General features: G+C 39.9%; 1 protein-coding gene across 7 annotated transcripts in view; it reads left to right on the top strand.

Moving 5' to 3' along the window:
- The first annotated feature begins 253 nt into the window (after positions 1 to 253).
- zswim8 (zinc finger, SWIM-type containing 8) overlaps positions 254 to 12,712 on the top strand; it is a 218,286-nt gene continuing 205,827 nt past the window's right edge. For 6 of the 7 annotated variants that reach the window (XM_062058939.1, XM_062058935.1, XM_062058938.1 and 3 more), the window contains exon 1: positions 254 to 1,400. In XM_062058939.1, coding sequence (XP_061914923.1) covers positions 1,223 to 1,400 — 178 coding nt within the window. In that variant the 5' untranslated portion in view covers positions 254 to 1,222. The remainder of the gene's footprint in view (positions 1,401 to 12,712) is intronic. The other variant, XM_062058934.1, reaches the window with a different exon arrangement.

Raw genomic sequence — 12,712 nt, 5'->3', positions numbered from 1 at the left:
AGTGTACATTTTATTTTTAGGACACGGACATTTTGGGCCGCACGAACATGACTATCTTTAACATAAACATATTTGCAACATAACACATATGTGACATGAATTTGTATTTTAGGAGCAGGAATATTTATGAATGAAATACATATAGAGTAACACGGTGCTTTTGAATGCATCAGATAACATTCGAGTCCGGTAGGTGGCGATAGTGCCCATAACAAGCGGTGGTGCTGACTGCCAATCGAATCCTGAAGAAGAAGATCAGCTGATACACCATCTTTCAGTGGACCTCTCGTCAGAAAGAAACCTTTCACATCTTTACATCTATATCAAAGGGAAGGAGGCATCATATATATATACATTTATATATTTATATATATATATTTATATATATATATGTATACATATACACATATATACATATATATCGCAATGTGAGTCCAATGTCGGAAGGACAATCGGAAACGAGGACGAAGGGAACAAAGCAGACATGAAGGAATAACCAGTGTCTTCAGTGGAACCAGTTAAGAGAATAACGCTAATTGTGTGTGCTTGTCATCGGTCAGAAGCTAACACTCTTCTACTAACACAAAGAAAGACTTTGACACAATTACAAGCAGAAAGTAAGCAGGGCGAGAAAACACACACATCGAGCCTCAATGTAGGCAAGATGGCGGTCTCCGTCAATGTAAACAAAAAGATTTAGCCGTCAGGAAGGTTAGCTCTGTTGCTAAGCGTTGCGAGAGTGTATGTTTGTCAAGTAGACAAAAACTAAATTAAAATGTAGTTGTATGAGTATGGTTGGCATTTCAATGTGTACAATATTTGTGTTAAAATGAAGCATCGTTTGACTGTTCAAGTCACATTTTCATAATAGTAATATTACATGTATTATTATGTATGATTTACTCCAATAAATAACGGTCGGGGAAGAAGCATTTAGAGATTAGGGTCAGCATGTGATAATGGGAATCGTCTTCATTCATGACCTAATATCACCCATTATTTTTATTACTGATGCTACCTGGTAAATTGATGCCACCCACTGCACAAGATGTATTTTTGAAATACACAATTTTTAATACTAAGCATATATTTGCTGGTTCCCAATTTGGACTATCAAGCCTCCCCCGCCCACCTCCCAAAGTTTTGGATTCTCTGGGATCTTTGAGGTTATCTGAAGGAACTGAAGTCTTCTGGACCCCTGAAGAACCCAGACCTGGATGTCATGGAACTGATGTTTGCTGAGTGGGAGGATGGAGAGAGGTTCTCGTTTGAAGACTCTGACCGCTTTGAAGAAGACTCTCTGTGCTCCTTCATTTCAGAGGCTGAGAGCCTCTGTCAGAATTGGAGGGGATGGAGGAAGCAATCTGCCGGACCCGCGTCTCCTATCGTCAAGACTAAAGGTTGGGCAAGCACACACACATTTTCTTTCAACACAAGACCTGAATGTAAACAATGCATTTCTTCGAATATCTTCATCTGCTGTTTCAAAAGGTTTGATGAATGCTGACCAGTGTGAAAACGGAATACATTTCCGAAAATAAACAATGCAAATGCAATTAATCTGTTCCAGACACCACAATAATAACACAGGACAGATAATAGTTTAGTTCACTTGAACCTTTTATTGATTTGTTTTTTGCTTTTTTGGTCGGATTGTTTGCAGTCGTATTCACTAACAAAAGCACGAAGATTAGGGTTGTCATGATACCAGAATTTTAGTAGTTGATACCAATGCTTGTAAAATTCCTCAATTGTCAATACTTAGTTGAAACCACAATGAAAATATAAAATACAACTGAACCCATGTACTTTTAAAGTACCAGTCCAGTGGAAAAGCAAGTGACTTTATATGCTTAACTGTGTTTCATTGTATCCATTACACCATATCCATATGTATTTACAATTTGCAAAGTATGTGAAAATACCTTCTAAACATCACAAAATACCACAAATTCAGTCAGCCATTTTTAATATTCCGTTCAGAAAGTCTTCGGTGGTTTCCGTAGATTGACGTCACTGGAGTAATACTTCTGCACTCTGACCATAGTATTATATCAGTCATACTGGAAAACTGCAACAATTAGAGAGAGATGTGCTGTCTCCCATTCACAATCCTTTATATAAGACATGAACACACATGTTGTTTTTTTTAATGCATTGTAAGTCGTAAATAAATACATAAATAGTCCGTCAATGGGGGCTCTCTATTCTGACCACAAAACCCTCTAAAAAAAACATCCAAAACCCACCAATAGTACTCTATATACATATCGTGACCTCAATATTACCCAAATATTAGCAATGTTGTTATAAGCCCTAACACATACAAACTATTTTTTAACGGCAGATTGATAACACACACCTAAGTAGCCCTTCTGCTGCTTTACTGTACTTGCCGGGATGTCCAGCTGCTCCAGCATCATCACGTCTCGGCTCGTCAAAGTAAATCTAGATTATAAATCATGCCTCTTGTAATAAGAGGATTTAGCCATAAATTTAGAAGTTGTTAATCTGTGAAATTCAATTTATAACCAGAGATGGAGACAAACACACAAACACACAACCGAAGACAGTGTCTGCAGGAAGTCTTTTCCTTGTTAACCCTTCGTGTGCATCATGATTAATTCTTCATCTCAACAGGAATATATACACATCCTATCAGTCATCATCACAGTAAGAACAGGCATTGTACAGTAAGACATAATTTTATTATTTTTATAGTTTGTATTTCTTGTTTAGCACTTAGTAATGTTAAAGCTGGATTTGTTTAACAGAGCTTCTAAAACTTGTTGGTCATCATCCTTATATTCAGGATCAACATGATATGTTTTTGGATCATAATTTTTCCAAACGTGATCATTGTTGGCTGCATGATTTGCATTGTTGTTGGTGGGGAAGAAATCTGTGGTTCCTACCTCTACGTCACGTGATCGCGTGACTGGTTAACTCATTATCTCTCAAAATGGCTGGGGAATCTCCGTGAGATTCATACTATTTTGATCATATCTATTTAAACGCAAACTTTGTAAGTCTTTCGGTGTCATACATCAGAAATATATAATAATAGCTTTAATATAGAGCTAACTTGCTTTTCCATTCTACTGGTACTTCAAATTCACTACTGAAAATGGATTTAAAGTGTCAATTATTTAATATCACTCTGCTTCAACATATTTTTGTACATAATTTTAGTTGCAGTATCAACTGCCAAGAGGTACTATACATACATAAAGTAACAACAGTCGCCTACAACCTATATCAAAACAAACAATAATGTGCTCATAAATAACAGCAGTTGACCAGTTTACATTCTAAAAAGAACAACTGTGGTGTGGAGCCTCAAAGTATGAAACTAACATTATGGTTCTTAAAATTATTTAAATATGGTGGTAGTGTGACATCATCATGATATTTCAGCCTTTTTGCTGTATTTTCCATTTTTGCTGGTGCTGTTTTGTATTTTTACAATACAAGAGCTGCGTTTAGCAAATGGCCCACAGTCCACACTTTGCCTTACTGGTAAAAAATGTAAAGCAATGTGTCCAAAATGTTACCAAAAAAACAGAAGAGTGTCTGTCTCAAAGCTGTTTTCTTAGCACTTATGGAAGTGATACAGGTTGGGTTGCACACTTCTGGAGGTTTTCTCCATGCTGTTGTTATGCACACTCCCTGGGCTTGTGGTGGCAGATCTCTGCTCTCACTCACTAACCAACCAATCAATCAACCAATCAATCAATCAATATCCTTTATTTAACCAGGTAAAAACTTGCTTTTCCAAAAGTGACCTGGCCGAGGGGGCCGCAAAAAAAAGTTATAACATGTAACAAAAACAGCAGCAGTCACACAACATAGTAAACAAATATAAATTACTTACAATATTAACATAAAATCACGCAATATGTCAACAACAAAAAAAAAAATGTTACAGTACAATTTAAAAACAAGTACAATGCCCAATAGAACTGGTTTCTCGATACTTTAAAATGGCCTGAAATTCCCCCAAAGTGTTCAGTCCAGTTAGCCTCAGACCCTTTTACAAGCCATTCCAAGACCAGGGAGCAGCAGGAGATCACTTCCTTGTATTTGATTAGTGAATAAATGCATGACGCAAGATACACCTCTCTTTCACTTTTAATATGTACCTCTACTCGCTAAATATAGTGTCAAAGTGGCTAAAGTGCATCTCAGATCATTTCTGCTTGGTCTTATTCTCTGTCAAATCAGGCGCGTATGAGGTGTGTTGTGAAGCGGAGTTGCGCCACACCTACAGTTATGCTACACTGACACATTTCCATTATCATTTGTTTATGAGCGATGGCCAACCAGAAGCGCCAAATCTGCATTCCTTCAGGCTTTCACAAATAAATAGATATATGAGAAACGCTGTTTTCAAAACAGCAGGCGTTCTTCTTCGGCGCTGACACAGTGCTCACGCGGGTCGTCGAGGAAAAAGTGTTGAACATTATTTGGTACTGACGATACTGAAAAAGCAGGTATCATCCATCCATCCATTTTCTACTGCTTGTCCCTTTTGGGTCGTGGGGGGTGCTGGAGCCTATCTCAGCTGCATTCGGGCGGAAGGCCGGTTACACCCTGTACAAGTCGCCACCTCATCGCAGGGTCGTCGAGGAAAAAGTGTTGAACATTATTTGGTACTGACAATACTGAAAAAGCAGGTATCAATATATTTTTTTGCCTGTTGGTATTAAAGTATCCATACAGTACTTTTGACAACTCCAAATTTGTGGTGTAACTCTGTAAGTTGGCAAATAACTACAAAGCAAAATATTGATGATGTCATAGTGGTGCCCTGGAACTGGGGAAGACATGCACATGGGGATAGGCTGATTGGCAACAGTAAATTGGCCCTAGCGTGTGAATGTAAATGTGAATGGTTGTCTGTCTATTTGTGTTGGCCCTGCGATGAGGTGGCGACTGGTCCAGGCTGTACCCTGCCTTTCGCTCGAGTGCAGCTGGGATAGGCTCCAGACCCCCGCAACCCTATAAGGGACAAGCGCTAGCAAATGGTTAGATGGATGGATGGATGGAGATTGACTTCCGGTTGGGAAGTCGAGGGAAGGGTAACACAGGCAGTATATTAATAATACGACAAGACTGACTCACCAGTGTGTAAATTGTTTGTTTGGGCACTCAATTGCGCGGAATGACACGCAGGCAAACAAACTTGTTTGTTACACAAAACCAGGGCAAACTTTTAGTGAACGATTCCTACAAAAAGTGGCCAGTACAAAAACCGAGGTACTATTGTATTTTACAGTGGGGAAAACAAGTATTTGATCACATGCTCATTTAGTAGGTTAAAAAGATATGAACACGAGCGGTGCAATGAACGAAGATCGCTAATAAAAATTTATCGCCAACAAATGTATTTCTATTTATATATATATACATGTGTATGTATATATGTATATATATATATATATATATATATATATATATATATATATGTATGTATGTATGTATGTATGTATGTATGTATGTATGTATGTATGTATGTATGTATGTATGTATGTATGTATACTAGGGATGTCCGATAATGGCTTTTTTGCCGATATCCGATATTCCAATATTGTCCAACTCTTAATTACCGATACCGATATAAACCGATACCGATATACAGTATATAGTCATGGAATTAACACATTATTATGCCTAATTTTGCTGTGATGCCCCGCTGGATGCATTAAACAATGTAACAAGGTTTTCCAAAATAAATCAACTCCAGTTATGGAAAAAAGTGCCAACATGGCACTGCCATATTTATTATTGAAGTCACAAAGTGCATTATTTTTTTTAACATGCCTCAAAACAGCAGCTTGTAATGTGGGACATGCTCTCCCTGAAATAATCCTGATATCCACTACAACTATGGGAAACACTGTACTTTGACTTTCACAAAGTGCATTTTTTTTAAACATGCCTCAAAACAACAGCTACAAAAACAATGAAGGCACACAGCTTCAGTCCAAAGTACACTATAAACTGGGCTCACCCTGCCCTGTTCTTAACGTATTCGTATGAGTAACAAAAATGTGCAAATAAAAACAAGAAAGGCACAAAAATAAAAAACTGCTTCAGTCTAGACAATCAGAATCAGAATAGTTTTATTGCCATTGTTTGAAAACGGGTTCACAAACTAGGAATTTTTCTTGGTGCAATCGTGCAACATAAAACACATATAACACATATTTGGTAATAAAAAGAGCTGTAACTGAGCTATCAGATAGACTTAGAAGGAATTCAAGGAATTCAAGGAGCTACTGTTAGGAGTTATTGTTCATTTGCCTGATGGCAGAGGGGAAAAAACTGTTCAGGTGGCGGGAGGTGTGGGTCTGGATGGAGCATAGTCTCCTGCCTGAGGGGAGAGGGGAGATAACACAGCCATCCTTTAAAGTGCATGAACATTAATAAAACTGCTTCAGTCTAGACTAGTAGATAACACAGCCATCCTTTAAAGTGCATGAACATTAATAAAACTGCTTCAGTCTAGACTGGTAGAAAACACAGCCATCCTTTAAACTGCATGGGGAAAAAGGCACATTTTCTATGTAAATAAAACAGCTTCACTCAGTCCAGACTATTAGTCTATTTGTGCAACAGATGAAGCTCAAAGAGTGGGCTAATTCTGTTTCTCCTTGTCATCACGTGTGAGAGGTAGATTTTTCTGAATGAAAACAAGCATCTGCAAGGGGTTCTGGGTATTTGTGCTGTTGTGTTTATGTTGTGTTACGGTGCAGATGTTCTCCCGCAATGTGTTTGTCATTCTTGTTTGGTGTGGGTTCACAGTGTGGCGCATATTTGTATTTGTAACAGTGTTAAAGTTGTTTATACGGTCACCCTCAGTGTGACCTGTATGGCTGCTGATCAAGTATGCTTGCATTCGCTAGTGCGTGTGTCAAGCCGTAGACAGTATGTGACTGGGCCAGTACGCAAAGGCAGCGCCTTCAAGGATTAATTGGCGCTCTGTACTTCTCCCTGCGTCCGTGTACACAGCGGCGTTTTAGAAAGTCACATATTTTAGTTTTGGAAACCGTACCGATAATCTTGATACCGATCATTTCCGATATTACTTTTTAAAGCATTTATCGGCCGATAATATCGGACCGCCGATATTATCGGACATCCCTAATGTATACAGTTGTGCTCATAAGTTTACATACCCTGGTAGAATTTATGATTTCTTGGCCATTCTTCAGAGAATATGAATGATAACACAAAAACCTTTCTTCCACTCATGCTTAATGGTTGTGTGAAGCTATTTATTGGCAAACAACTGTTTACTCTTTTTAAATCAAAATGACAAAAGAAAGTACCCAAATGACCCTGATGAAAAGTTTACATACCCCAGTGACTTTGATCTGATAACATGCACAAAAGTTGACACAAACAGGTTTGAATGGCTAATCAAGGCTCCAATCCTGTCCTCTTTTGCGGGGCTGTCGGGCGGTGTTTCTTAAATGCCTCAAATGTCCGGCATTTTGAGTTAGGGTTGCGTGTATTTTCAATGTACGTTCAGGGTTAAGAAGGTTAAAAACACAACAAGTTGTGCGCACAGCAGCAATCGTGAGGGAGGGGGAGAGACAGAGAGTTGTGATAAACGCGCATGCGTCGTCAGGCTCTGCTTTTTATCGATAGATTTATCAGATTACATTTTTTATTATCTATAGCAGGGGTGTTAAAAGTGTGCATTTTTGTAACATTTTCCTTGTTTTATTTGGCAAGTTGAAAGAACATGGCGCCAGTATGCTGTTTTTTTTCAATAAAATACTGGAAAGGATAGAAATGTAGTTTGTCTCTTTTATCAGATTATTAATCAATTAATCGAAGTAATAATCGACAGATTAATCGATTATCATATGAATCATTAGTTGCAGCCCTAATATATATATATATATATATATATATATATATATATATATATATATATATATATATATATATATATATATATATATATATATATATATATATATATATATATATATATATATATATATATATATATATATATATATATGTGTATATATACAGTGGGGCAAAAAAGTATTTAGTCAGCCACCCATTGATTGTCAATGGGTGGCTGACTAAATACTTTTTTATGTGTATGTGTATATGTATGTATATATGTTTATATGTATATTAGGGGTGTAACGGTACACAAAAATTTCGGTTCGGTATGTACCTCTGTTTATTTTCGGTACAGTAAGAAAACAACAAAATATAAATTTTTTGGTTATTTATTTACCAAATTTGTAAACAATGGCTTTATCCTTTTAACATTGGGAACACTATAATAATTTTGCCCACATTAATCAACATTAAACTTCCTCAAGTTGTTGCTCAAATTAAATAAAGTGACAAAACTTTTCTTCTACATATAAAAAGTGCAACATTAAATGGTTTAAAGTCAACTCATCCTGCTTAATTTATTACAGCATTTGGGAAGCCTGTAGTTGATTTTTATTACACTATGTACATTTTATATTTTTATCAACATGTGATAGCAGAGACCCTGCCGTTCAAAACTAGGATGCTCCATTACTAATGATTAATGTAACTATAGCTGAAAAAATAGTACAATAGCAAAAGGAGAGACTATTCATCCCTGAACACCATAGAATTCATGTAGGCTTAATGATGCAGTTACATTATTATATCAACTATCAGAGACAAAAACTCTTCATTTAACATAATGTCCTTTTTTGCTGCTTCAACACAGCTCAATCAACACAGAAAAAGGTAAAGTGAAATAACACACAGACAGGGCTTTGCTGTCCGTAACACACACACACACACACACACACACACACACACACACACACACACACACACACACACACACACACACACACACACACACACACACACCGCAAAATGAGCTAACGTTACGCTATAAGCTAATTAGCCTTCACCTCAAGCCAGTACTGCGAGCTAGAACGTCAACGGGCTCATAGTGATGTTTCTAGTAGTTGACTGGGAGGTGTTTATTATCATTTGGGGAGAGACCGCAGCCTGATGCTTACCTGCTAAACACCTATCTGCTCATCCCGACACTGACTCCATGCGCTCTGGATACGCACTGCTGATTGGCTGTTACCGCTCTGAATACGCACTGCTGATTGGTTACACACAGAGCGGTAACAGCCAATCAGATGGTTGTGTGGGTGGGACAATGCTGGGTGCTGTGTAGAGTACTGATAAAGACAGGCAGAACAATCGGAGCAGCTTGTTAAAGGCCTACTGAAATGCAATTTTCTTATTTAAACGGGAATAGCAGGTCCATTCTATGTGTCATACTTGATCATTTCGCGATATTGCCATATTTTTGCTGAAAGGATTTAGTAGAGAACATTGATGATGAAGTTTGCAACTTTTGGTCGCTGAAAAAAAAGCCTTGCCTGTACCGGAAGTAGCAGACGATATGCGCGTGACGTCACCGGTTGTGGAGCTCCTCACAAATGCACATTGTTTACAATCATGGCCACAAGCAGCGAGAGCGATTCGGACCGAGAAAGCGACGATTTCCCCATTAATTTGAGCGAGGGAAAGATTCGTTGATGAGGAAAGTGAGAGTGAAGGACTCGAGGACAGTGGGAGCGATTCAGATAGGGAAGATGCTGTGAGAGGCGCCGTGGCAGCCGTGGGCGTGGCAGGACCACTCGGCCAGGCCCAACCGCAACAAGGGATAGAGCCATACTGCTTTGAACCCGACGCTGACAGTGACGGTCAGGAGGACGCTGCTGATATTGATGCTGGGGTAGCACACGACATAGATCGCCTTCAGAATACAGAATGGTAAAATGTTATTTATTTATAGACTAGTTTTAGTGGTGGCGATGCCCATCTCTGCCCTTCGCAAGAGACCCTCTTCGAAACACGATCTTTCAAAATGATTGCTGCATAATACACTGTACTTTGTGTGTGTGGTCCAATCCAACCGTGTTCGCTTGACCTCTCTGTTCCATAGTAAAGCTTGACTGTCATCTTTCGGGAATGTAAACAATGAAACACCGGCTGTGTTTGTGTTGCTGCAGCTGGCCGCAATACACCGCTTCCCACCTACATCTTTCTTCTTTGTTGTCTCCATTGTTCATTGAACAAATTGCAAAAGATTCACCAACACAGATGTCCAGAATACTGTGGAATTTTGCGATGAAAACAGACGACTTAATAGCTGGCCACCATGCTGTCCCAAAATATCCTCTACAATCCGTGACGTCACGCGCAGGCATCATCATACCGAAATTTTTTCAGCAGGATATTTTGGCGCAAAATTAAAAATTGCACTTTAGTAAGCTAACCCGGCCGTATTGGCATGTGTTGCAATGTTAAGATTTCATCATTGATAAATAAACTATCAGACTGCGTGGTCGGTAGTAGTGGGTTTCAGTAGGCCTTTAAGACTTTAGCTTAGAATGAACTTAATATGTTAGTGTGGAAACTCGTTCGGTACACCTCCGAACCGAACCGAAACCCCCGTACCGAAACGGTTCAATACAAATACACATACCGTTACACCCCTAATGTATATGTATGTGTATATATATATATATATATGTATGTGTATGTATATTTATGTGTGTATATATACAGTTGCAAGAAAAATTATGTCAACCATTTGGGATTACTTGGATTTCTGCATAAATTGGTCATAAAATGTGCTTTGATCTTCATCGAAGCCACAACAATAGACAAACACAGTCTGCTTAAACTAATACCGCACACAAAACTATAGGTTTTCATCTTTTTATTGAACACAACATGTAAACGACTCAGACAACATGGAGTCTAATCAATGTGAGGAGATCATATGTGTTGGTTAAAGCTGCACTACCCTATAAAAAACACACACCTGCAAGCATTGTCTGATGTGAACCATGCCTCGTACAAAAGAGCTCACAGAAGATCTACGATCAAGAATTGTAAACATGCATAAAGCTGGAAAGGGTTAGAAAAGTATCTCTAAAAGCCTTGATGTCTATGTGTCCATGGTAAGACAGACTGTCTACAAATGGAGAAAGTTCAGCACTGTTGCTACTCTCCCAAGGCGGAGTCGACCTGTAAAGATGTCTGTGAGAGCACAGCACAGTATGCTCAGTGAGGTGAAGAAGAATCCTAGAGTGTCAGCTAAGACTTACAGAAATATCTGGCACAGGCTGACATTATTGTTGACAAATCTACGATACGTAAAACATGTGATGTGAGGTGGCCTCATGGTTTGGGGCTGCTTTGCTGCCTCAAGGGCCTGGACAGATTGCTTTCATCGATGGAAAAATGAATTTCCAAGTTTATCAAGACATTTTGCAGGAAAACTTAAGGCCATCTGTTTGCTAACTGAAGTTCAACAGAGGATGGGTAATGTAACAGGACAACGACCCCAAGCATAAAAGTACAAAACCAGTGAAGTTGGCACATTGTGTAAATAGTAAATAAAAACAGAATACAATGATTTGCAAATCCTTTTCAACCTATATTCATTCAATTGAATAGACTGCAAAGACAAGATACTTAACGTTCGAACTGGAAAACTAAATTTTTCGAAAATATTAGCTCATTTGGAATTTGATGCCTGCAACATGTTTCAAAAAAGCTGGTACAAGTGGCAAAAAAGACTGAGAAAGTTGAGGAATGCTCATCAAACACCATCCATCCATCCATCTATCCATCCATCCATCCATCTTCTTCCGCTTATCCGAGGTCTGGTCACGGGGGCAGCAGCCTAAGCAGAGAAGCCCAGACTTCCCTCTCCCCAGCCACTTGGTCCAGCTCCTCCCGGGGGATCCCGAGGTGTTCCCAGGCCAGCCGGAAGACATAGTCTTCCCAACGTGTCCTGGGTCTTCCCCGTGGCCTCCTACCGGTCGGACGTGCCCGAAACACCTCCCTGGGGAGGCGTTCGGGTGGCAACCTGAGCAGATGCCCAAACCACCTCATCTGGCTCCTCTCGATGTGGAGGAGCAGCGGCTTTACTTTGAGCTCCTCCCGGATGACAGAGCTTCTCACCCTATCTCTAAGGGAGAGCCCCGCCACCCGGCGGAGGAAGCTCATTTCGGCCGCTTGTACCCGTGATCTTGTCCTTTCGGTCATAACCCAAAGCTCATGACCATAGGTGAGGATGGGAATGTAGATCGGCCGGTAAATTGAGAGCTTTGCCTTACGGCTCAGCTCCTTCTTCACCACAACGGATCGATACAGCGTCCGCATTACTGAAGGCGCGGCACCGATCCGCCTGTCGACCTCACGATCCACTCTTCCCTCACTCGTGAACAAGACTCTGAGGTACTTGAACTCCTCCACTTGGGGCAAGATCTCCTCCCCAACCCGGAGATGGCACTACACCCTTTTCCGGGCGAGAACCATGGACTCGGACTTGGAGGTGCTGATTCCCATCACAGTCGCTTCACACTCGGCTGCGAACTGATCCAGTGAGAGCTAAATATCCTGGCCAGATGAAGCCATCAGGACCACATTATCTGCAAAAAGCAGAGACCTAATCCTGCAGCCACCAAACCAGATACCCTCAACGCCCTGACTGCGCCTAGAAATTCTGTCCATAAAAGTTATGAACATAATCGGTGACAAAGGGCAGCCTTGGCGGAGTCCAACCCTCACTGGAAACGGGTCCGACTTACTGCCGGCAATACGGACCTAACTCTGACACTGATCATACAGGGAGCGGACCGCCACAATCAGA

This window comes from Entelurus aequoreus, linkage group LG09 (genome assembly GCF_033978785.1).
Source record: "Entelurus aequoreus isolate RoL-2023_Sb linkage group LG09, RoL_Eaeq_v1.1, whole genome shotgun sequence".
Taxonomy (NCBI): domain Eukaryota; kingdom Metazoa; phylum Chordata; class Actinopteri; order Syngnathiformes; family Syngnathidae; genus Entelurus; species Entelurus aequoreus.
This window is presented reverse-complemented; position numbering and strand designations above follow the sequence as displayed.